The 25,727-nt window shown below is 48.7% G+C and overlaps 2 protein-coding genes across 3 annotated transcripts in view; both read left to right on the top strand.

The window, feature by feature from the left end:
- The first annotated feature begins 525 nt into the window (after window positions 1-525).
- LOC146300372 (pituitary tumor-transforming gene 1 protein-interacting protein) lies at window positions 526-10,657 on the top strand. 2 transcript variants are annotated; one of them, XM_084702268.1, is made up of 7 exons: window positions 526-762; window positions 1,059-1,105; window positions 1,577-1,685; window positions 3,465-3,576; window positions 4,880-4,945; window positions 7,790-7,836; window positions 9,996-10,657. In XM_084702268.1, exons 1-7 carry the CDS (start codon window positions 654-656, stop codon window positions 10,043-10,045), a joined length of 540 nt encoding a protein of 179 aa, XP_084558394.1. In that variant the 5' UTR covers window positions 526-653; the 3' UTR covers window positions 10,046-10,657. The 2 variants fall into 2 exon arrangements, with proteins under 2 accessions (XP_084558394.1, XP_084558395.1); XM_084702269.1 differs by lacking the exon at window positions 4,880-4,945.
- Window positions 10,658-12,368: 1,711 nt separating this feature from the next.
- cdk14 (cyclin dependent kinase 14) overlaps window positions 12,369-25,727 on the top strand; it is a 99,899-nt gene continuing 86,540 nt past the window's right edge. The window contains exons 1-2 of the mRNA XM_084702267.1: window positions 12,369-12,822; window positions 15,599-15,630. Of these exons, the coding sequence (XP_084558393.1) occupies window positions 12,729-12,822; window positions 15,599-15,630 (126 nt within the window). The 5' untranslated portion in view covers window positions 12,369-12,728. The remainder of the gene's footprint in view (window positions 12,823-15,598; window positions 15,631-25,727) is intronic.

Raw genomic sequence — 25,727 nt, 5'->3', positions numbered from 1 at the left:
TATACTTTGGCTGGGGAGGTTGGGAAGAAGAGACAGGCTGGGCCTATTCATGGGAGCCACACTCCTACCTGGTAATTTGCGTCTAAATGCACCAATTTGCTCTACAATTATGGAAATTATAAAAAGCAAGGTTGGGTCGTCATAAATCGATGCTTTCTTTTGTTATAGTCATTTAGTTCGGCGGGAGTGGATAATAAGGCAGCTGTTGGTTCTGAACACTTTGGGAACACACACAGCTTCAGGTGCGTTCTAAAGATAGATATTAGTAACACCAAGCTGGAAAAGCAACCTTTAGACACACCACTGTGTCTAATCATGAGTTTTAGTGATGACGCATCTTGGAAGGATAACTTCCATGAATTGCGTACAGCAAAATTCACAAAGATTGTGTCTGCAGTCTATTTTTTTGCGCTTTCTTTCTCAATGTCTCCCTCTACAGGCAAGCTGCGTAAAGGAAGCTTCAGTCCCGCATGCATGCAGTAGGTGGCGCTATGGGCTATTTAATGACTTTCCGAAGCTTTCGTTTTCTTCAGAAAAGGTGACAGGAGATCCAGGAAGTAGACACGACTGAGTTTGTTGACATCGTTGTTTAATAAAATAGCCTATAACCAACAGCAAGCTACTAGACAAGATTACCGACATAACTTTGGAAAATGAATTCTATCGAAAGACGTAGAGTCGCCTTCCCGGTGTTTAGTGTGGTGCTGTTTGTCGGTTTTCTTTTAAGTCCGGCGGAATGCAAAACGACGTCTTCAGCGAGTCGTAAGACAATATTTTATGATTTAGTTGGATTACACTACAAAGCCGTATTGTATATATATATATATATCAGTTCCATCGTATGCTCAGTTCTCATAGGTTTCCTGTTTAGTATTATCTGTGCTGATTTAGTATCTTAATGTGGTTGCTATTTATTTTTTACAAGCTGGTGCTTCTGTGGCGTAGACACAATAAATCAATAATTCAAGATGAAGATCCACAGTGCAGATTTACTGTATAAATATAGTAAAATGCCAATTTAAATTCATACCCAGTCTATCTCTCCACGTTTCTTTCAGCCTGCAAAACAAAAAACGATTGTGACTCGTGTGTTAGGAACGCCAAGGTAAGGCACGCTCAAACAGGCCCCACCGCCATATTTATACTACATACTTTCCGTTGCAGTCCGCTGTTTCGATATGAGTTGCCAAGCTAACCTATAACTGACGTTTTCGCATTCATTCTCTTGTTGTCAGTTGGTTACCCTTATACCTCTTGTTGCTAGCTAATTGGTCACTGGTCAGTCTTCACCTGATAAGTAGGGGAGGTAAAGTGAACCAGAGGATGCAAAGCTAAGTTGTGGTCAGTGTATGTAGCCGGACTTTCTTCCGTTCAAGGGGACGCTGTTCCCGCAGAATATTTTAGCCAATAATGCGAAATATATCCGATCTCATGGCTTTTCTTTACAGAACAATGGCAGTCTGGTTCACTTGAAATTACATGAAACCCTATGAGCCCAAGAGTACATTACAACTGTCTTGTCGCAGTCTTGTGCCTGAGTCTCTCCCTCCCTCCCTCCCTCCCTCCCTCTCTGCAGTGCTTGTGGTGTGAGACCAACAGCACGTGTACTGACTACCCTGTGAGCTACATTCTGCCCCCCTCCTCTGTGTGCCAGCTCTCTCAGGCTCGATGGGGGGTGTGCTGGGGTGAGTAGGACCTGCAGACAGACAGGACCTGCAGACAGACAGGACCTGCAGACATAAAGGACCTGCAGACATAAAGGACCTGCAGACAGACAGGACCTGCAGACAGACAGGACCTGCAGACAGACAGGACCTGCAGACAGACAGGACCTGCAGACATAAAGGACCTGCAGACATAAAGGACCTGCAGACAGACAGGACCTGCAGACAGACAGGACCTGCAGACATAAAGGACCTGCAGACATAAAGGACCTGCAGACATAAAGGACCTGCAGACATACAGGACCTGCAGACATACAGGACCTGCAGACATAAAGGACCTGCAGACATACAGGACCTGCAGACATAAAGGACCTGCAGACAGACAGGACCTGCAGACATAAAGGACCTGCAGACAGACAGGACTGCAGACCTGCAGACATAAAGGACATGCAGACACAAGACCTGCAGACAGACAGACCTGCAGACAGACAGGACTGCAGACCTGCAGACAGACAGGACCTACAGACAGACAGGACCTGCAGACAGACAGGACTGCAGACAGACAGGACCTGCAGACAGACAGGACTGCAGACAGACAGGACTGCAGACCTGCAGACATAAAGGACCTGCAGACACAAGACCTGCAGACAGACAGACCTGCAGACAGACAGGACCTGCAGACAGACAGGACCTGCAGACAGACAGACCTGCAGACCTGCAGACAGACAGGACCTGCAGACAGACAGGACCTGCAGACAGACAGACCTACAGACAGACAGACCTGCAGACAGACAGGACCTGCAGACCTGCAGGCATACAGGACCTGCAGACACAGGACCTGCAGACACAGGACCTGCAGACATACAGGACCTGCAGACAGACAGGATCTGCAGACAGACAGACCTACAGACAGACAGACCTGCAGACCTGCAGACAGACAGGACCTGCAGACCTGCAGACAGACAGACCTGCAGACAGACAGGACCTGCAGACATAGATGACATGCTTACATACAGGACCTGCAGACAGACAGGACCTGCAGACATAGATGACATGCTTACATACAGGACCTGCTTACATACATACATGGACCAAGACTCAAGACATGCTTACACACAACATACACATACATGTAGAGGTCTCGGGTGGAAAGGTGGAGTCCGCAGTTAATGGTAAACGAAAGAGCAGTTACACACACACACACAGAGATACATGAACATGATATTTAGAATCGTCTTGAATAGGGAATAAAAAGCTAGTGTTAAGACAGTACCCTGTTGTGTGTGTGTGTGTGTGTGTGTGTGTGTGTGTGTGTGTGTGTGTGTGTGTGCTTCTGGGCGAAACTGCACACAGGTAGATGTACCTTCGACCTGCGTCCTGTCATGTGGTGTTCTGATTGGTTGAGGGTTGATTCAGTCGCTTGGTGTTCTGTCTGGGCTTGTTGACAAAACCCCCAAGCATGACCCCCAAGATGAGTCACAATGACGAGAGGTGAAACACCAGAGATTCAGCCATCTGGCCCGTCCCGGGTGACACGAGCTGCAGTTCCATCTCTTCACCAGTAGGGGGTAGCATTGGCTAAAGAAAAAACAAAACGGAAAAGTATTTAGCAGAAATGCGGCATGTGCACTTTCCCTTTCGGCGTCGAAACGCAAGATGAGATACTCGCCTCCTTTTAGAAACGCATTAGAATCCCACATCACAAGGTGTTAAACAGACTCTGGAGTCTGCTGTAAACAAACGATGACTCTGCCCGTAAACAAACGGTCACCTGACCCGGTCTCTCCCTGTCTCGTCCAGTGAACTTCGAGGCCTTGATCATCGCCATGGCGGTGGTGGGCGGGACCCTGCTGGTCAGCATCAGCGTGTGCTGCTGCTGCTGCTGCTGCAGGAAGAGGAGGAGCCAAGCAGGGTAACACAGGAAGTCCTCTGTTTACACAACAACAACAACACACAAACACAGCCAGTACTGCGTAACTCTAAGACACTAAGTGTGTGTGTGTGTGTGTGTGTCTCTGGGAAGGATGTTAGCATTGTGACATGATGTTGACTAACCCAAACACTTCACCATTCGTGGATTCACGACGTCCTCACCGGTTGGTTGTGCTTCACTTCAACGCCAGTCTCTCCTTCGGCCGCTCTGACCAGTCCTGACCAGTCTGGGCCCTCCTTTTACACCTCACATATCTTACACAGCCGTAACATATCACAGGGGCAGTATCATTGAAGAACTTGCTAAAGCACAAGCAGAAATGGAGCCATGCTTGGACAGATGTTCTGTGTGTGTGTGTTAAGCTGAAGTTGAAGAAATGTCACGCCAGTCAGTCTGCAGGCCTGCCACGGATTGGCTTGGATCGGCAGGAAGTTCCAGAGCACCCAGTCGGTGCATGTCAATCATCTGTCCTGACTTGACGCACGCGCGCACACACCAGACAAATTCCCACACGCACACACTCTGGATAGATTCATATCATTTGTGTCTCTGCTTCCTGTCGTGTGACAACGGAGCATAGTGACAAGAGTGATTGATAGCTCATTTGAACTAAAACCTGCATTAAAGTTAAGAATGAAGAATGAAGTTTAACTGGTTATGGAATGCTAGATAGAATGTTAGACTGGTTATTGTATCTGCTCACAGCAGGAACATACTCTGCAGTAGGCTAATTAACAAGTTTTTTGTAAATAATTTAAAACAGGTTGCACCATAACGAATATTTGCCCCCACACAAAATGCTCCCAAATATATTTAGTGGTCACACAGACATGCTGTACGGAGACTAGATAAGCTGTGAAAGAAGGAGAGTTCAGTTTGTCCCCAGACTTGATTCTCAGCTTGTCTCCCATTCTATCAGAATTGTTACTGTCTGGCTCTGCATATCTGTGGGACGTGTGATAGGCTGTTCCGGAACATGTGATAGGTCGTTCCGGAACATGTGATAGGCCGTTCCGGAACGCATGATAGGCTGTTCCGGAACGCGTGATAGGCTGTTCCGGAACGCGTGATAGGCTGTTCCGGAACGCGTGATAGGCTGTTCCGGAACGCGTGATAGGCTGTTCCGGAACCCAGCTAACAGAGCTGACACGTTGGGTCCCCTGGAGGAACCTGGCGTCGAAGAATAGGCACATCATTACCAGCGGCTCACCATCGTTAGCGCGGATGTTGTTTTGGGTGGTGGCTTAGCTGGAGTAACATGTGTGTGTGTGTGTGTGTCCAGGCCTGACAGAGATGAGGAGAGGTTTGCCAGGAGGAGAGAAGAGGTCAGACAGCGCACGGATGAACGGTAAGTTGACCTCTTCCTCTCTTCTGGTCATGGTCAAGCAGACTCAGCTGGGGGTCTCTAGGACCATGCGTAGTCCCAGTGGGGGCGGGACTCAGGACCACATCTCCCATAAGAGGGGTTTTGCCAAGCCGTGTGTGTGTATATCTCTGTGTATGGGTCTTTGTGTGCGCGTGTCTTAATATACACACCAGGCCCTGTGTGTGTGTGTGTGTGTTAATATACACACCAGCCCCTGTGTGTGTGTGTGTGTTAATATACACACCAGCCCCTGTGTGTGTGTGTGTGTGTTAATATACACACCAGCCCCTGTGTGTGTGTGTGTGTTAATATACACACCAGCCCCTGTGTGTGTGTGTGTGTGTTAATATACACACCAGCCCCTGTGTGTGTGTGTGTTAATATACACACCAGCCCCTGTGTGTGTGTGTGTTAATATACACACCAGCCCCTGTGTGTGTGTGTGTGTTAATATACACACCAGCCCCTGTGTGTGTGTGTGTGTGTTAATATACACACCAGCCCCTGTGTGTGTGTGTGTGTGTTAATATACACACCAGCCCCTGTGTGTGTGTGTGTGTGTGTTAATATACACACCAGGCCCTGTGTGTGTGTGTGTTAATATACACACCAGGCCCTGTGTGTGAGGCTGAACAGCTGCTCTGTATGGATGATGTCAGCAGCAGGATATGTGGTGGATGCCACATCCTGTGGAGCTAGACCCTGTCCAAGACCAGGCCTGTCCAAGACCAGGCCATGTCTGCCTCGAACCCAGCCTCCATTTTTTCTGCCTCTAACCCAGCCTCCCTCTCTCTGCCTCTAACCCAGCCTCCCTCTCTCTGCCTCTAACCCAGCCTCCATCTCTCTGCATCTAACCCAGCCTCCATCTCTCTGCATCTAACCCAGCCTCCATCTCTCTGCCTCTAACCCAGCCTCCCTCTCTCTGCCTCTAACCCAGCCTCCATCTCTCTGCATCTAACCCAGCCTCCATCTTTTCTGCATCTAACCCAGCCTCCATCTTTTCTGCCTCTAACCCAGCCTCCCTCTCTCTGCCTCTAACCCAGCCTCCATCTTCTCTGTCTCGAACCCAGCTTCCATCTTCTCTGCCTCTAAACCAGCCTCCATCTCTCTCTCTCCCCTTTCTCACCCTGTATCTCTCTCACCCTGTATCTCTCTCTCACCTCGTATCTCTCTCCGCCCTCTCTCACCCTGTATCTCTCGCTCACCTCGTATCTCTCTCCGCCCTCTCTCACCCTGTATCTCTCTCTCACCTCGTATCTCTCTCCGCCCTCTCTCACCCTGTATCTCTCTCTCACCTTGTATCTCTCTCCGCCCTCTCTCACCCTGTATCTCTCGCTCACCTCGTATCTCTCTCCGCCCTCTCTCACCCTGTATCTCTCTCTCACCTCGTATCTCTCTCCGCCCTCTCTCACCCTGTATCTCTCTCTCACCTCGTATCTCTCCGCCCTCTCTCACCCTGTATCTCTCTCTCACCCTGTATCTCTCTCTCACCCTGTATCTCTCTCACCCTCTTCTTGAATCTCTCCCTCCTCCTCCCTGTATATGTCTCCTCTCAGTCCTCTGTGGTTCAGTCAACCACCAAAAGCCTGTATTCCTCCCCCTCCTGCTCCCTCCTTCCCTCCCCCCTTCCCCCCTTCCCCCTCTGAGAGCCTGTGTCCCCCCCCCCCTCCCTGAGGGCCTGTCCTCCAGAGATGGCGGCCTGGGTTGTTGTTTAATGTGAGCAGTCGTGCAGAAAGATAGTCAGTAACTGTGGCTTATCACTCAGAGGAGGATGGTCTTGTGTGTGTGTGTGTGTGTGTGTGTGTGAGAGAGAAACACTGAGTTCACCAACCTTCTCCAGCTTCTCCTCTCCCCTGCCCTGAGAGAACTCTTCCCTGCTCCTGTGTTTGAGAGAAGCAGGCCTGTCAGTGTGGTGACCCATATAGACCCAGGACCCCTGTTTCTGTCCTCAACGTTCAGTCCCCTCTGCAGCTCCCAGGAGAGCCAGCTCGCTAATCCTCCACGTCATCTCGGAGCCAGCTGGAGATGACCAGGGACTCTGGGGAGCTGGTCGCCATCACATAGCACCCAGTTAGCGTAGCGCTAGCTAGCACAAGTCCACCTCCTGTGCTACAGTCCAGCAGTTAGCTAGAACACCTCAATACCACACACTTGTTGCGTGTGCAGTTATGTAGCAGTCAGCCTGGGAGGGGGGGGGGGTGGCTGGACAGATGGTGACTGTGCTCACCCCCCTTCTCCTTCGCTGATTGCTCACAGATCACTACCTGGCAATGGAGGCTGACTGAATTTACACCCACCTCTTTGTGTGTGTGTGGGAGGGGTAGATTTACGTTCCAGGAGGTGGTGAGTCCTCTTCCCAGGGACTTGTGTGTGTGTGTGTGGTGTGACCCCCCCCCGCTTCTCCCCCAGGGACTGTGTGTGTGTCTATGACCCCCCCGCCCCCTCTTTGTGTTCCTGATGGAGAGAGAGGGATGTCCTGGGGACTGTCTGCCAGCGCCGCGCTTGTATTTCACCTCCAGCTGCAGCATGGCTGCCGACGCCCCTGTTGTTGATATTTACGAGCCGCTGTCAGAGTTGACGGTGGTAAACAACAACAACGTCAGGGACGGCGTTAAATAACGACCCGTCTCCCTGTAGCCCAATGCTGCTCCGCTACTGCTAGACACTAACACACACACACACACACAGAGAGAGAAGAGCTCATATCTGAGTGTGTCATTGCTCATAATCCATGTTGGGGATTCAATGAACAGTTATTGTATGCAGATGACTTCACTGGAACATGAAAGTTGCTCATGTATTTGTGTTGCCGTTCTGTCCCTGCAGGAAGGCGGAGAGGAAGACCAAGCATGATGAGATCCGTAAAAAATATGGTACGTCTCTCTTGTGTCTCTCACCTGTATTTCTCTCTTGTGTCTCTCAAGTTTCTCTCTACTGTGACTTTCTTTTGTCTCTCTCTTGTGTCTCTCTTGTGTCTCTCTTGTGTCTCTCTCTTGTGTCTCTCTCTTGTCTCTCTCTTGTGTAGCTCTCGTGTCTCTCTCTTGTGTCTCTCTCTTGTGTCTCTCTTGTGTCTCTCTCTTGTGTCTCTCTTGTGTCTCTCTTGTGTGTCTCTCTTGTGTCTCTCTTGTGTCTCTCTCTTGTGTCTCTCTCTTGTGTCTCTCTCTTGTCTCTCTTGTGTCTCTCTCTTGTGTCTCTCTCTTGTGTCTCTCTCTTGTGTCTCTCTCTTGTGTCTCTCTTGTGTCTCTCTTGTCTCTCTCTTGTGTCTCTCTGTCTTGTCTCTCTCCTCTCTCTCCTGTGTCTCTCTCTATGTTGAGGTCACATGGATGTATTATTCAGTAGCTCCGCCCATATACAGCTCCAGTCCTTCTGAATTGCTCCCCGCGTCCATGACCTTTGGCCTTGTGTCACTTCCTGAACACCTCATCAACATAAACATGAACGCTAGCAGTCAGCACAACAACATGCCCTCCATACAGTGTGGAAGCAGGGCCACGGTATACTATAGTACCCTTTAGTGGTAGACTATGAAGGAGGATGAGAGAGGGACAAAGAGAGGTGTAATAGAGGGAGGAGAAGGAGAAAGGAGAGAGGGTAGGTTGGAGGGAGATGGAGAAGCTAGCTAGACAATCGGTGGTAGGTGTGTGTGCGTGCGTGCGTGCGTGTGTGTGTGTGTGTGTCCCCTGGTGGTAGTAAGGTGCCAGGTCGTGTGGTTGGCTGTATGGACAACATGACAGAGTGATGGATGGGGCTGCGTTTCCATCCCTCCTCACATCCGACAGGGACAGCAGTGGTTCAGCTCTCTCCCAGACCTGACCACACTGCCCTCACCCCCGCCTTCTCACCCACGCCTTCTCACCCACGCCTTCTCACCCACGCCTTCTCACCCACGCCTTCTCACCCACGCCTTCTCACCCACCTCCCCTGGAGGACTCGGATCAACACTAATGGGCTGTCGTTACAGGGGCTATAATGGGCTGTCGTTACAGGGGCTATAATGGGCTGTCGTTACAGGGGCTATAATGGGCTGTCGTTACAGGGGCTATAATGGGCTGTCGTTACAGGGGCTATAATGGGCTGTCGTTACAGGGGCTATAATGGGCTGTCGTTACAGGGGCTATAATGGGCTGTCGTTACAGGGGCTATAATGGGCTGTCGTTACAGGGGCTATAATGGGCTGTCGTTACAGGGGCTATAATGGGCTGTCGTTACAGGGGCTATAATGGGCTGTCGTTACAGGGGCTATAATGGGCTGTCGTTACAGGGGCTATAATGGGCTGTCGTTACAGGGGCTATAATGGGCTGTCGTTACAGGGGCTATAATGGGCTGTCGTTACAGGGGCTATAATGGGCTGTCGTTACAGGGGCTATAATGGGCTGTCGTTACAGGGGCTATAATGGGCTGTCGTTACAGGGGCTATAATGGGCTGTCGTTACAGGGGCTATAATGGGCTGTCGTTACAGGGGCTATAATGGGCTGTCGTTACAGGGGCTATAATGGGCTGTCGTTACAGGGGCTATAATGGGCTGTCGTTACAGGGGGTATAATGGGCTGTCGTTACAGGGGCTATAATGGGCTGTCGTTACAGGGGCTATAATGGGCTGTCGTTACAGGGGCTATAATGGGCTGTCGTTACAGGGGGTATAATGGGCTGTCGTTACAGGGGCTATAATGGGCTGTCGTTACAGGGGCCGCGAATCCTATTTGGGTTCTATTCCATTCAAGTGTTTGGCTCATTCAAGTCTGTCATTTGTAACAATTTCTCCTCTTCTCTCTCTCACACTCTCCTTCCTTCTCTCTCCCTCCCTCTCTCTCTCTCTCTCTCTCTCACACTCTCCTTCCTTCTCTCTCCCTCTCTCTCTCTCTCTCTCTCTCTCACACTCTCCTTCCTTCTCTCTCCCTCCCTCTCTCTCTCTCTCTCTCTCTCTCTCTCTCTCTCACACTCTCCTTCCTTCTCTCTCTCTCCCTCCCTCTCTCTCTCTCTCTCCCTCCCTCCGTCTCTCTCTCTCTCCCTCCCTCCGTCTCTCTCTGCAGGTCTTATCCCAGACACTGACCACCCATACAGCAAGTTTGAGAATGACTAAAGAAGAGGCCTGTTGGAGAGGCCCTCCTTCCCTCCCTCCTCTTCTCCCACCTTCCTCTCCTCCCTACCTTCCCTGCTCTCCTCCCTCTCTCCTCTCACTTCCTGTAGTCTCTTCCTCCCTGCGCTCTCTTGCTTCCTCCCTGCCCTCCCTCTCTCTCTCTTCCTCTCTCTCTCTCCCTCTCAACAGAACATGTGCTCCTGAGAAATCAGACTGAGAACTGCATCTTTGCCTTGAATGATTATATGCAGAATATTTATATTGTCTGTTAGCGACAAAATGTAATTAACAAAAAAAAATGAAACGTGTGGAAGGAATGTTTTGTGAGACATCTCTGCGATTCTGTACTCCTTCCTGAGAACCCCACGAGTGTATTTGATTCTCGAAAGTATTTCTTGTTAGATTTATGACTCCACTGAGTGAAGCTCTTTTTAAAAAAATCATTTAGACCTACTGCACATTACTTCCTAGTTTAATTCTAATTTCGAGATGCTATCAACTGTAATGCTTTTTTGCACCTTTATATAAGACACCTCATGTAGAACAGATGGTTTGGGATGTTCACTATTCTCTGTGCTTCTGACAACTTTCCTAATAAAATGTTTGTCTTTTAAATTCAAGTCCCCTTTCCTCCTGGGAGATAGGGTGGAGTATGTTGTGTTTTGATCCTGACTGCTGACTGATACCTGGTAGACTGTCACTGTGTCCTCCTCAAGTGAGCAGAAAGGCTTGCATAACAAGCCATGCTGTGTTCTCTACAATCACGTGTGTGTGTGGCACTGACTCCTCCGGTTCTAAGACCCCTCGTTGATGGAGGAATCATACGATGAAGATGACTTCTGAGAGTACCCTACCTTGTCTCCTAATAGCACTGGTGATGTTCATGAAGCCCCCACTGTGTTGAACCCGTCGGCCCTGGTGTGACTCATCAACTTCTCCCTGGTCCTAACAGCCGCCAGACGAGCCGGTCTCCAGAAAGACTGGAATGTAATATAGCCGGTTCCTTTATGGAAACCTGGACTGCACTTTAATGGAAATGTAAGCTAGATCGTAAATGTAAAATTCATATTAAAAGGCACTTCTGAGGTAGAAATAATTAACTAAATGAAAGAGTGAAAGTCTGGGGTTACATTGTCTTACGCTGTGGAGATACAATGCATTCTGACACAGACCTCAGATGAAAACGGGACTACGGGTTAGAAGGGTTGCGAAATGCTTTCATAGCTGTTGAAATTGTGATGTTTGGGTCGGATAAAAAAAAGATTAAGCAGACAAAGGACCAAAGACACCTTCAGAATTTATTAACACATTTTCTTCCGTTTTTAAACGTGAGAGAACGCAACCTTCAAGCAATTAGTCAAGTGACAAAAGTGTGCGAGGTCGCCGGATATGGGGATTATGATGTATGTCATTGTAGTCGAATTAATGTATGAGGTTTGGGCTTTAGTAACAAAGTAAGCCTGAATCTGCTAGATCAACCAATAATTTAGCATACTGGACATTTCCCGGTAGGAAAGTAGACTATACTAACAAGCCTTTTCAACCGCCTCCTCATTCCACAGATGTTTTCTTAAGAAAGTTGGCCTCAGTCCTTCAAAATCACGACAGTTAAGCAACTAACGTAGGCTACATGACGTCAATGATAAATTTGCCTGCAGATAAGAGCTGCTTATAACGAAAAATAAATATAATACATATATAGACAAACACATTCCTTGCCATTTTAATATCAAGTTTATTGCCTCTAATTCTGCATTGTCGTAAATGTGCATGAAGAGACAGGAGAATGGTGTGGTTTCCAGCTTCATGACTTTCCGTGACACTTTCAATCCAAAATACTACATTTGTAGATTATCAACAGCTGCGCTGAGTTTCCGAAGGTAGACATCAGAAAACTATAGGCTACCGCAGTCGACTTAATTAAGTAGCCTTTAATGCCATGGTCAGTAGCCTATGCGTAAAACGCCAACTTTTCGGCGTGAGCGATAAACGCTCATTCGGTGTATCACGTACAGTAGAATATCTTCATCAATCTTTGTTTTCATGAACAAAGAAATTGTAGAGTACAATACGTGCTAGACACGGACCTCAGATTACACATCCTGAACATAAAGATTGGGATCGCGAACCAGGCAATGAACCCTGTATGCGCTTCAAGTTCTTTTTCAACACGGTCCCAACACTGCCCTTGGATGACGGACAGTATCCGCGACCAATCGGAAAAACCTTCGTTTTTCTGTAAACCAATCCTGACACGTTACGGGCGGGGTTCGCTGTAGAATCGTTTTCTTTTTTTTCCATCCTCTCGCAAACTGGAGAGCAGAGAATCCCAAAAATGACATCCACAGAACGGAGACCACGGAGGGAGTGATCTTTGAGGCGAGAAAGAACGCAAACCCGCAGCAATCTGTCTGCTTTTAAGACAAGCCTACATTGAAGCTCAACGCGACAATCCATTCTTTAGATTATTTCTTCCAAATTCGCTCCATTGTGGACTACTACTACCGACATGTAGTTGGATTTTAAGAGAACCAGGGAGACAGTGACATAGTGGTAACAGAAAACTAAAACATCGGCAGCAGAATACGTTTCCTGTGTTGCACAGTGCAGGACAGCGGGGAAACTGTAGTTTGAAGCCGTGCCTCTCGTTTTTCCTCAATATCTACGGTGCATCAAATCTGGCAACATGTGTGACCTGATGCCCCCTTCGCAGCCTGTCGAGAAGATCGGCAAAATGAAGAAGTTGAGAAGAACTTTGTCAGAGAGTTTTAGCCGTATAGGTAAGTTCTGTTCATGTTAGACTAACGGGTCATCGTAACCCTTTGTAAGATCCACTACCTTATCCTTTTAGGAAGGACTTTGGGTATGTCACTGGTGGGCATTAAATATAGACCACTGAACGGGCCCTTTGTCAGTTAACGCAAAGTCAGCTAATACGCTTAATGTCAATAAGTGCCAGTTATGTTACGTTGCTTAGAGTCCAGAGGAAATTGTGTATGCTTCTCACTTTGAACGTATTGTTTTAGTCTGGATAACCTCTAGCATTCTAAAATTGAAGGCTATGCACGTGAAAAGGACACATATGATGCTTATCCTTTTGATTGCACTGAGGATATGGAGACCATATTTATATCGTCCGTAAATGCAACCCATAGGGACCGGGTACGAGACGGTCTTTGCGCGTAAAATCAGGTAGCATTTTCCCCTCTGCTCTCTCCTTCTCCATCTCTCTTTGCCTTTATCACTGAAGCACACACAACTCAATGTGTTGATTCAGTTTGGAATGCATAGCCTACTATTCTTACGTTTGTTCCCACATTTGGCCAATGCAGGGTTTTCCAAATGAGCAAGCTTTACTCAACGTTAAGAAATGCTGAGAAATTTACCAACCCGGGTCGATTAAATAAATAAATAAATAAGCGTAGGCATCGACTTTTCCTGCTGCGGGGAATGTCCTCGTCTCTATTGGTCTCTTCTGCTGATCTCTGCATCAACGTGGCGCACCATTGAGCCATCGATTGATCACTCACTGTCGGTCTTTCACGGACTGTTTAACCGAGAGCATCGCGTCATAGTTTTGAGATTGAAGTCTGGCGTTTTGGACGTTGTCCTACCCGAAACTGCAACGTGAAAGTTTCTGGAAGCTCTTGCATATTCACACATCGTTCGTGATTTCATACGAGTGATTCAACAAAATCACCAATAGGCTACTGGGCTCTCATAAATGGGTGATCAACTCGTTCATGGTATATGGATCTTATCATTCCAGTGTGTTTTATAGATCGCCAGATTCAGATCATATACGCGCTGGTTCTCCGCATTATGAACCTATAGGCTACATGACATCCCCCTGTCCTCTCATCACGACCACGCTCCACATCCACATGCACGCGGGCGCTCCATCCTGCGCAGTGGAACAAAGTTGACCTGAGCCGGGGTGAGCGGGAATGCGAGCGCGGCACGGCACACGTTCTTTGTTGATATGAATAATATCTAGGTTTACCGCTCAATTATTCACAGACTAATCCACGTGGAAAGCGACAATGCCACCCCGTTTTCTTTGTTGAGAGAAAGCAAAGCATACATTCCTGACCCCTTCCTCCTCATCCTCCTCATCCTCCACTCTCTCCGCCGCCGCAGAATTCACTTTCATCCCACGGCCTTGGAATGCAAATAGACGCGGTGTAGAGAGGAAGGGAGGGCCGTGGGTTCCTTTCATGTGTGTTCTAATAAACCAAGCACCGTGGAAGTTGTTAGAAGGTGGTTTGCGTTTTTGAAGTGTGAAGAGTCGTTTTTTGTGTGTTTTATTCTTTTTTTGTGTTTCATTTTTTTTTCCAAGTTGGACGAATAACAGACAGTTCTTTTTTTCTTTGTTGGTGAACTGCCACACCTACACGCTTTCCTCCAGAGACGATTCTCACTGTTTATCTAGCAGTCACAACGGCATTTGAGAGTATTTTTCTTTTAAGGAAATTAGACAATACAAAGACTGTTGTCTTCAAATTACTGTCAATCTCCTAATGACTTCAGAACTCCTATGAATTGGATCGCTCCCTTGTAATACAGTTCGAACTCTTGCTTGTGAGTTTAGTTTTCTTGTCCTCATAGCTCAGTCCTTAAAGGCAAAGCAGACGTTTCATGGCTTGGTGACCATGAAGACTGTTATTGTACTCCGACATCAATAAGTCATCTCACTAGTAACAATTTGCCAAACAGTTCATGCTTCCAGTCCTTTGGGAAGGCTTGGTATGCTAAATAAAACATGATTTGTCTCAAGACCAATAGTTCTGGTTTTGATGTAGTATTTCTCTCCTCAGTTCCCTAGATTTTGTGATTGGAGAGTTGCTGACTTCAAAACTTGGCTTTCAGGAACCTCATTGGACTGCTTGAATGACCTGCCTGGCAGCTAAGATGTGCTTTCTTTGAGGACAGGACTCGTGAATACAGACCGTTCGTGATTCTGATCACCAGAATACTGAACTATGTACTTCTGATCCATGATCTTCCGCTGTATTTACTCAGTGCACTATTTATATGTCACTTTGGATGAAAGTGTCAGCTATATGACGAAAAACAAAATAAAAATGTAATGCAGTACAGAGTCGAAGATGAGGATTCCACTGTCTCTATGGTGATGTTTACCTTTCTTCTTATAAACAAGGAAATGACCTTCTCAGCCAATCACAGTCACTTCCTGTAATCACGTTCGAGGAAAGTGACGGCCTCTCATGGTTATGACTTCCTGTGTGGCCTGAGAGGTGAAAGGTCATTGTGGCGAACAGTGAATGACCTCGCTCCTCAATGCCTCCAGTCTTAGACCAAGCTGATTGGCTGTTGCCGGGCACAGAGCTTCCGGATCAAATGAAAGAAGCAGAATAGGTTACTGACAAAAAGTGTGTGTGTTTGTGTGTGAAGGAGTTTGTGTATGTGGAAAAGTGTGTGTGTGTGTGTGTGTGTTGTATTTCTGTTCCCCATTTTAGTACAGTATGTGTTCACTGTTCACAAAAGACATAAATGTAATCCTGATTTTTCCTATTTTCCTCTCTCCCTGTCAAGCTTTCAAGAAGGAAGACAGTGGCTTTGATGAGGTAAGTCAGGAGTGAAGGCTGAGAGCCCTGGTCAAATCACTGACTCATCCACCATCACCACACCAGTCTGCTCTGCTCTGGTGGGGATGGCTTTCTGTCTCAAACATGATGTGGAATTATTCTGGGATTGCAGAGGCCATGTGTGTGTGTGTGTGTATGTGTGTGTGAGTGTGTGTGTGAGAGTGTGTGTGTGAGATTGTGTGCGTTAGAGAGAGAGAGAGTGTGTGTGAGTATGCGTGTGTGAGAGTGTGTGTGTGTGTGAGTATGCGCGTGTGAGAGAGTGTGTGTGTGTGTGTGAGTATGCGCGTGTGTGAGAGAGAGAGAGTGTGTGTGTGTGTGTGTGTGTGTGTGGGGGGGGTGATCCCTGCTGTATCTGTGCCAGTGCATCTGGTGTGCGATGTATTCATGTGTGTTGTGTCGTGGTGTCCCTCTCACAGGAAGTCCTTGAGACCAAGGCTGTCAACAAGGCTTCATTCACACAGCACAAGCGCATGACATTATATCCCAATCGATTTCAATATATTTATATCTATTCCGGTTGGTCTTGTGGAATTCCTTTTTTTCTGTTCTCTGCTGTGGTCTTTGGGATGGAGCCAGTGGGGTGGTGCTCTGTTGTACTCGGCTGGGTCGTCCGCTGTGTGTGTGTGTGTATGCCGACTGCAGGCTGTAGTGTCCTGTGTTTTCACAGTCTGTCACAGGGCGTTCTGCCTGCTTGCTGTTTTTAACAGTTTAAGCAACATTGATTTTCTCGCAAGCTTTCAGCTTGCTTTTTAGATTAGAATCTAAAGTAGTTGATGCTGTGGATAAGACTCCTAACCTCCTGTGGCCAGGCATGGTTTCTTATTAAGGTGTGTGTGTGTGTGTGTGTGTGTGGAGGAAGTGTTGATGAGGGTGGCGATGGTGAGGAAGATAAGGTGCCTATGCACTGAGCTGATGGACTCACACACAGCAGGACAGGGTGGTGTGTGGCTGATGGACACAGCAGGAGTGTGTGTGGGGTTGGACATGGGGGGGGGTCTGGAGCTCTGGACAAACACTCCAGTCAGTCATGACAGCGAAGGAGGGCTCGTTCTCTCCCTGTGTGTAGGCGTGTATGTTCATCCAGGGTTTGTAGAGGGTAAAGACACAGAAACATACACACGCTCTCTCTCTCTCTCTCTCTCTCTCTCTCTCTCTCTCTCTCTCTCTCTCTCTCTCTCTCTCTCTCTCTCTCTCTCTCTCTCTCTCTCTCTCTCTCTCTCTCTCTCTCTCTCTCTCTGCCTCTCTACACCCCCTCCCCCTATAGCTCTGTATCTCCATCTCTCTTTCTGTCTCTTTCTCTCCCCCCTCTGTATCTCTCTCCCTCTTTGTCACGTATTGCTCCTCACTCCCTCTCTCTTTCCTATTCTCTCTACCATAGCCATCCGTCCGTCAGACCTAGTTAGGTCTACATGTTTATCTCCTCTCCTGTTTCTACTGTGTGAAGGCAACAGCACTATCACTCCCAACTCTGCCCTCGCCTCTCGTCCCTTCCCGGTTCTCTCTCTCTCTCTCTCTCTCTCTCTCTATCTCTCTCTCTCTCTCTCTCTCTCTCTCTCTCTCTCTCTCTCTCTCTCTCTCTCTCTCTCTCTCTCTCTCTCTCTCTCTCTCTCTCTCTCTCTCTCTCTCTCTCTCTCTCTGTGTTTGTTTCTTTCTCTCTCTCTCTCTCCCATCTTCCTCATCTCGTCCCCTCTCTCTCCCCCGCCTCCCCCTCTCTGGTTCAGCTCAGAGACTGTGCGTGTGGAGTGATGAACCAGAGTTAGACCTGGTCCAGGGTGATTCCAGTTAGACCTGGTCCAGGGTGATGCAGAATAAGACCTACTTAGACCTGGTGAGGAGTTAGACCTGGTTAGACCTGGTTAGACCTGGTGAGGAGTTAGACCTGGTTAGACCTGGTGAGGAGTTAGACCTGGTTAGACCTGGTGCTGGGTTAGACCTGGTTAGACCTGGTGAGGAGTTAGACCTGGTTAGACCTGGTGCTGGGTTAGACCTGGTTAGACCTGGTGCTGGGTTAGACCTGGTTAGACCTGGTGAGGAGTTAGACCTGGTTAAACCTGGTGAGGAGTTAGACCTGGTTAGACCTGGTGAGGAGTTAGACCTGGTTAGACCTGGTGCTGGATTAGACCTGGTTAGACCTGGTGCTGGGTTAGACCTGGTTAGACCTGGTGAGGAGTTAGACCTGGTTAGACCTGGTGCTGGATTAGACCTGGTTAGACCTGGTGCTGGGTTAGACCTGGTTAGACCTGGTGAGGAGTTAGACCTGGTTAGACCTGGTGCTGGATTAGACCTGGTTAGACCTGGTGCTGGGTTAGACCTGGTTAGACCTGGTGAGGAGTTAGACCTGGTTAGACCTGGTGCTGGGTTAGACCTGGTTAGACCTGGTGAGGAGTTAGACCTGGTTAGACCTGGTGCTGGGTTAGACCTGGTTAGACCTGGTGAGGAGTTAGACCTGGTTAGACCTGGTGCTGGGTTAGACCTGGTTAGACCTGGTGAGGAGTTAGACCTGGTTAGACCTGGTGCTGGGTTAGACCTGGTTAGACCTGGTGAGGAGTTAGACCTGGTTAGACCTGGTGAGGAGTTAGACCTGGTTAGACCTGGTGAGGAGTTAGACCTGGTTAGACCTGGTGCTGGGTTAGACCTGGTTAGACCTGGTGAGGAGTTAGACCTGGTTAGACCTGGTGCTGGGTTAGACCTGGTTAGACCTGGTGAGGAGTTAGACCTGGATAGACCTGGTGCTGGATTAGACCTGGTTAGACCTGGTGAGGAGTTAGACCTGGTTAGACCTGGTGCTGGGTTGGATGTGTTTCCTGTGAAGTGGACCATGGGAAGCAGTCTCGGCCTGTTGGCTATAAATGGTCTCTGCTGGCGGGAAGAATGTGAAATATCTGACAGGGAAAGAGACGTTTCCTGTGTGGCCGCTGTGCTGTGCTGTGCTGTGCTGTGCTGTGTGAATGCCTGTGAGTGTGCTTGTGTAGAAGTGTGTGTTCAAATGTGAAGTGTGTGTGTGTATATATGTGGAGGAGTCTCTGTGTGTGTGTGTGTGTGTATGTGTGAAGGAGTGCGTGCATACATGAATGTGTGTGTGTTCCTTTGTGTGTGCCTGTGGATTGGAGGGGTGTGTGTGTGTGTGGCCGTGTGTATGTGTGTGTGACAGGTATGTGACAGACGTGGCCGCGCTCCGTCACTAGGTCTACGGTCTATGTTCGCCACTCGCTGGGCTCCAACACGCCAAGCGAGACCACTACCAGCTACTCCAAAGGAAAGCTAGCTCTTCGTGGACGCCGGTGGCCCGCTACATACCTGAGGAGCGAGTTTCACCGATTCACATCCGTTACATGTGCCTGTGAGTGTGTGCTTGTGTGTGTGACAGCTCGTTGTGTGTTTGTCCATCTTGGTGACCAGGGACCACTGTGGAGGCTGTCACCACATAGACAGAACTCTCTCTCTCTCTCTCTCTCTCTGCCTCTACTGTCCGAGAAACAGCTGGTCATGACGCTGAGACACAGGTCCTTGGTGAGGCAGTCTCTCTCTCTCTCTCTCTCTCTCTCTCTCTCTCTCTCTCTCTCTCTCTCTCTCTCTCTCTCTCTCTCTCTCTCTCTCTCTCTCTCTCTCTCTCTCTCTCTCTCTCTCTCTCTCTCTCTCTCTCTCCCCACCTTCCTGTCTTTCATTCTTTCTTTCTCTTTGTCACACACACAGAGTGCACAGTCATCCACACAGCTAACTTCTCCTTCCACTTTAACCAGCCTGTGACCTCCCTCTCTCTGTCCCATCCACACCCCCCCTCCCCTCTTGTATTCCCTGCTTGCTTCTCTTCTGTCTTCTCCCCTGCCTCTATGCTTGCCTGCCTGTCTGTCTCTCTGCGCTTTGTAGGAAAGATTCTGAAGACAACCAAGTTCCCCTGTGTCACACACACACACACACGCACACCACACACATCCAGTAGGATGGGCTGACTGAAGAATGGCCTCTGTGTGTGTGTGTGTGTCTGTGTGTTTGTGTGTCTAACTCTAGACACGCAATTCTGAAGAAGAAATCAAACAATAGTGTCTGTGTAATTATCGTTAAACATTGTCAGGTTATGCTGGAGGCTTTTAATTAGTTCTTTAAATGGGCTGCCTATTAATGATGCTTTAATAACCCTTTTCATCTCTCTGTCTCTTTCTTCCTCCATCTCTCTCTCTCTCTCTCCATGTCCTCTCTCTCTATTTCTCAGCTGTTCGGAGACCTCTTTAGCTACTCTCAGCACAATTACAATTTGTCAGTCTGAATAATTTCAGTTGTTTGGTGTCAGGATCAAATATTAATGCAATAAATGTCTGTATCCAGCTCAGCACTCCCAGGATATGTGTGAAAGCCAGGACACAGAGAAAATAACTCCTTCTTTGTTCCCTGGGTGACAGGATGGAATGCCTGAAAAACTCTCCTGTGTTACTGCTGATCAGTCAGCCTGTATGTCAGTCAAGTGTTCATCCAGTCAACTATTTAGTTAATCGGCTAGTTAGTAACTAGCCTATTAAATGTCAACTGTTCAGCCAGCCAGTGATCAGTTGACAATGTTCAGCTGTGCTCTCCTTATGCAGGAGTCTCACAGTGGACAGCCCCCCTCATCCTTCAGAGAGAGCATGGAGGCTTGAGCAGAGAGGGAGGGAAAGAGAGAGAGAAATATATATATAGGATAAAGTTCTGGAATAGTGACAGTATTTATCATGTCATGGGGGAGGAGAGAGGTCACAGTTGAGGTCTTGTGAGAAACTGCCTCTGTGTGTGTGTGTGTGTGTGTGTGTGTGTGTGTGTGTGTGTGTGTGTGTGTGTGTGTGTGTGTGTGTAGGCGTGCATGTTTACCCAGGGTATTCTGGAGAGTAGAGACACAGAAAAATACACACACTCTCTCTCTATTTCCATGTGTTTCTCTCTTTCTCTCTCTTTCTTTTGCACACAACCAATCTCTCTTTCACATACACACATTCAGACAGACACAGAGAAAGACAGACAGGCCGACAGCTTCAGGAAGACTGGCATTACTGAGATATGGACCAAAGAACCCCCTGACGGTCTCTCTCTGGGGCACAGCAAGAGAGGGGCTGGTCTCTCTGTGGCACAGAAAGAAAGGAGTCTGACAGTAGCTGGTCTCTCTGTCAGGTGGCTCTCTTCTAATGAAGCTGGAGAAGCTGTCAACACATAATGAGCTTGTCGGTTTGGGATTTTCATAAACCAAATCATGTTTTATTGTGGGTGCGTGTTTTTAATTATGCGTGTGCGCTTGTGGGTGTGTGCATCTTCACACTTGTGTGTGTGTGTGTGTGTTTGGTTGTTACCAGTACCAGATGTCTCTCCTGCCTCAGTGCAAGGTCAAACCTAGCCTGGTAATTGGTCGAGGTGTTAGCCAATATTGAAGCAGCGTAAACGTGAGGTTAGCCAATTGCAAAGCTTTTAAATTGATGAGTCTGGTGTTCTGGTTTGTTTAATTATCACAACTTACTTTGAGAGGGTTTGAAAAATCCCATTCAATCAATGTGCCTTGTTGATAACACAGTCAGAAACGTTGTTTATTCCAGAACGTGCTGATTACTGCTTTGAACCGCCACCGGCTTTCATGTCCTCTATTGTTGACAACGTAAGTCTCTACACAAATTCAATAACGTTTCAGCTTGAAAGGTTGGGGGGGGTTGGAGGGCTATGAGGGGGGGGGGGGGGGGAGTGATATCTCACTGAGGATCAGCCCCTATAAGGAGTCTTGATGAAACAGTGAAGGCAAGAGAGAGAGGAAATGAGACATAGTGAGGGATAGAGAAACAGTGAGAGAGAGAGGCTGGAACAGAGAAAGAGAGATAGAGGCTGGAACAGAGAAAGAGAGACAGAGACTGGAACAGAGAGAGGGAGACAGAGACTGGAACAGAGAGAGGGAGAAAGGGAGGAGAGTGGGAGAGAGAAAAGGAGAGAGGGAGACAGACAAGAAGAGAGGGAGATGTCTGCAGTGAGTCACCATGGTAGTGGTTGAAGGGTCTCCTTAACCCTGATGAGACTCCCAGGTCTGCTTCTATGGCCCGCAGTCCAACCATCCACCTGGAGCTGCCCACCCCCCTCAGGCTCCACAATGACCTTTAGATAAGGACCCAAGGTCAGAGGGTGGCTGAAATCAAGATTGTGTGACTGTGTGTGTGTGTGTGTATGTGCCAGTCTGTGTGTGAGTGTCACCTTCTGGTTCATGGTGGTGGGTGTTCATCGATATCTAACAGACAGATTTGGAGTGAAATCATATAATATCAGGCCTTGTTGTGCTTCTGAGTGCCCCCCCCCCCCCCCTCTGACCTCCCTACAAGAAACAGCCTGCCAGAGAAACAGCCTGCCAGAGAGAGAACCAGCCAGAGAGAGAACCAGCCAGAGAGAGAACCAGCCAGAGAGAGAACCAGCCAGAGAGAGAACCAGCCAGAGAGAGAACCAGCCAGAGAGAGAACCAGCCAGAGAGAGTACCAGCCAGAGAGAGAACCAGCCAGAGAGCCCTTAGGGCAGTGTTCCAGACTCCTTGCCCCTGCTGAGGAGGAGTGATCTTCTGATCTTCAGAGTGGAGCGTTGGGAGAAGGGTCTGTGCTGTGCAGGGACACCCCAAACCTGCCGGCTCCTCTCCCAGGACCCTGCCAGGCCACGCCCGCTCACCGTGGCAACCACGCCCGCTCACCGTGGCAACCGGCACGGGTCCCTCCCCACCTGTTCCATATTCCTCCCGGACTCAATATAGCTTTGTAGTGATCACGGGCTGAATTTCAATCAAAGAGAATGCTCTCTTTCTCTCTCTCTCTCTCTCTCTCTCTCTCTCTCTCTCTCTCTCTCTCTCTCTCTCTCTCTCTCTCTCTCTCTCTCTCTCTCTCTCTATCTCTATCTCTATCTCTCTCTCTATCTCTCTATCTCTCTATCTCTCTATCTCTCTATCTCTCTCTCTCTCTCTCTCTCTCTCTCTCTCTCTATCTATCTCTCTATCTATCTCTCTATCTCTCTCTCTCTCTATCTCTCTCTCTCTCTATCTCTCTCTCTCTCTATCTCTCTCTCCCTCTGCTTCCTGTCTTGCTCTTTCTTTTTCTCTCTGAGCTCTAGCTGTGTCTCTGTCTTTCTCTCCCCACCATCTCTTTCTTTTTCTCTCCCCCCTATCTCTCTCTCTCTCTCTCTCTCTCTGAACTCCCAGTCTCACTGTCTACTTAGACATGCTATCAGACTCCCAAATTATTAAATACATTTTGAGAGCAGCCATGGAGAAGGCGGGATAAGCAAGGAGTCTGAACGATTCTCTGAGTCTTCCTGTGAGCCAGTGGCTGTAAAATACTGAGTACTCGTCTCCACTGAAACATTTCAGGAGACATTTTGTGGTTTGCCTACAGTGTGTGGTGTCTCTTTAAGCCTGTGATGTGGAGGGTGCAGTTCCCCATTCATCCTGTTGCACCGGGGTGGCGCTCACGAGTCTTTGAACTGACGGGGTGGAGATGCGAAGAAATAGTGAGAAGGAAAGAAAAACTCTCTACCTGTCTCTCTCTCTCCCTCTCTCTCCCCCCTCTCCCCTTGTCTCTCTCCCTCTCTCCCCCCTCTCCCCTTGTCTCTCTCCCTCTCTCTCCCCCTCTCCCCTTGTCTCTCTCCCTCTCTCTCCCCCTCTCCCCTTGTCTCTTTCTCTCCTTGTCTCCCTCTCTCTGTGGGGATTCCTGCATGTGCAGAAACTGAAGCAGTTCATCAGTTCATCACCATAGTGACATCCATCTGTTTCTACTTCCTGGTTACCACATTGCCTTAACGACCCAGGCCACATGTTACCCACAGTTAACACTAACACTGATTGACCACTAGCTGTGTATGTTTCTACAGTATGACACACATAGACCTCTAACTATCTTTAACTTCTTTATATATAATAATAATATAGCATTGTGGACATTTAGTAGACACTTTTATCAACAATATTATTATCACCCCTCCCAGCCTCCACCCCTCCCAGCCTCTACCCCTCCCAGCCTCCACCGCTCCCAGCCTCTACCCCTCCCAGCCTCTACCCCTCCCAGCCTCCACCCCTCCCAGCCTCTACCCCTCCCAGCCTCTACCCCTCCCAGCCTCCACCCCTCCCAGCCTCTACACCTCCCAGCCTCCACCCCTCCCAGCCTCTACACCTCCCAGCCTCCACCCCTCCCAGCCTCCACCCCTCCCAGCCTCCACACCTCCCAGCCTCTACACCTCCCAGCCTCCATCCTGCAGTTCAGCCTCCCACCAAGCGGAGGCCTCCCAGTGAGGAGGAGGCCTCCCAGTGAGGAGGAGGCCTCTCAGTGAGGAGGAGGCTAGGCGCAGCAGGATGCTCGAGGTCTGAGTTGGCGCGCGAGTGGGCAGAGGGGTGCGGTATTTACAGACGATATCAAAACATCCACTGAGTGTGACGCAAAGAATGGAGCTCTGGTTAGGTGTGGTGTGTGGGCCTGGTAGCCCCAGGACGTCCACGTACACTAACTCACTTCTGTGTCAGCGCTGAAGAGGTTAGCACAATAGCCATTCTGTTCCTAAGGCAGTGGTTGCATCTTTGTGGGCCAGCCAGGCAATCAGCCAACTCAACCAGCCAGCCAGGGAACCAGCCAGGGAACCAGCCAGGGAACCAGTCAACCAGCTAAGTAACCAGCCAGGTAACCAGCCAAGTAACCAGCTAGGGAACCAGCCAGGGTTGCTCTCACAAGCATAAGAGCAGCCTGCAAACAGGGCCTGTTTTCTAGCAACGCCTTTTGAAAATCACTTCAAGATGTGTCCTGTCTACTCCAGGACTCATCTGACCTCTAGCTGTATTCTCTCTCTCTCTCTCTCTCTCTCTCTCTCTCTCTCTGTCTTTCTCTATCTGTCTCTCTCTTTCTCTGTTTCTCTCTCTGTCAATCTCTGTCTCTCTCCTCCCTTTCTTTCTTTCTCTCACTTCTCTATCTCTTTATTCTCTCCTGAGGTGGAGTTAGATATTGACAGATAGCCTTGAGAGCTCCCCTCTCTCTCCCCCTCTCACTCTCCCCTCTCTCTCCTCCCCTCTCCCCTTCTCTCTCTCTCTCTCTCTCCCTCTCTCTCTCCCTCTCTCTCTCCCTCTCTCTCGCCCTCTCTCTCGCCCTCTCTCTCCCCCCTCACCCCTTCTCACTCCCCCCCCCCTCTCTCTCCTCCCCTCTCCCCTTCTCTCTCTCTCTCTCTCTCCCTCTCTCTCTCCCTCTCTCTCCCCCTCTCTCTCTCCCCCCTCTCTAGAGGGAGTGTCTCTGCTCCCCCTTACAGGGCACGTCAGGGAGAGGAGCCAATATTACTCATTTATCATCGCAAACGAGAGTTAGTGGGTGGGTGTGTGTGTCTGTACATGTGTCTTGTCTTGGTGTGTGTGTGTGTGACTAAGAGCTGCAGTAAGCTTCACTGATAACCATGCCAGTCGCTCCCTCCACCAACTAGGTAGGGCTGAACAATTAATTGCAATTGCAAACGCGAGGATAACGCAGTTTGCAGATGAAGGATCAACTTTGCACGTTACACTTTACCTTGACCTGTACGATGGCCTCAGGCTCGACAGAACCTGACACTACAGACACTTTGCCAATTTTGCCTTAAAAAAAAGATGCTGCGAGTGTCAAGTATGGTGTAAAACCTGCCTGGGTAACGTTGCTACCTCACGGGGCAACACCAACAACCTAATACGGCCCTACAAAAACACCACAAAGCCATGTACGATGCATAGCTAAAATGCTGAACACCACTGTGTCAAATAAGCCCCGACAGGATCACTGATCGAAATGTTTCAAAGCCTAACTCCATATTCATGTATGAAATGACTCAAGCAGTAACAGCGTTCATCATGAAAGATATGATGCCCCTCAGTCACACATACAGTAGGATCACTATGGCTGTCAGTGCCATACTGTTTCTGTTAGCCTACTGACTGGATCAGAAATGGTCAGACAGTGTAACTGTACAGCACAAGTTTTTTTTCCCAAAACGGTAGATAGCTAGCTTTAGTTAAGAAAGTGCAATCCACATGTTATTAGCCTACATTTAGCTTTGATTTACCAAAATATATAAGAGGTACAGGCGGTATTTTTTCCTTC

This window comes from Hypomesus nipponensis, chromosome 2, assembly GCF_054491055.1.
Source record: "Hypomesus nipponensis isolate SF chromosome 2, ASM5449105v1, whole genome shotgun sequence".
Classification (NCBI taxonomy): Eukaryota; Metazoa; Chordata; class Actinopteri; order Osmeriformes; family Osmeridae; genus Hypomesus; species Hypomesus nipponensis.
Note: the sequence above shows the minus strand (reverse complement) of the source record. Positions and strands in the feature narration are given on the sequence as shown.

Excerpts from the sequence above, each read along its gene's own strand:
- LOC146300372 (XM_084702268.1), top strand. The coding sequence starts at position 654 with ATGAATTCTATCGAAAGACGTAGAGTCGCCTTCCCGGTGTTTAGTGTG. Across the intron at positions 3,577-4,879 it reads AAGAGGAGGAGCCAAGCAGG|GCCTGACAGAGATGAGGAGA; the intron begins GTAACACAGGAA and ends GTGTGTGTCCAG. Across the intron at positions 7,837-9,995 it reads TGAGATCCGTAAAAAATATG|GTCTTATCCCAGACACTGAC; the intron begins GTACGTCTCTCT and ends CTCTCTCTGCAG.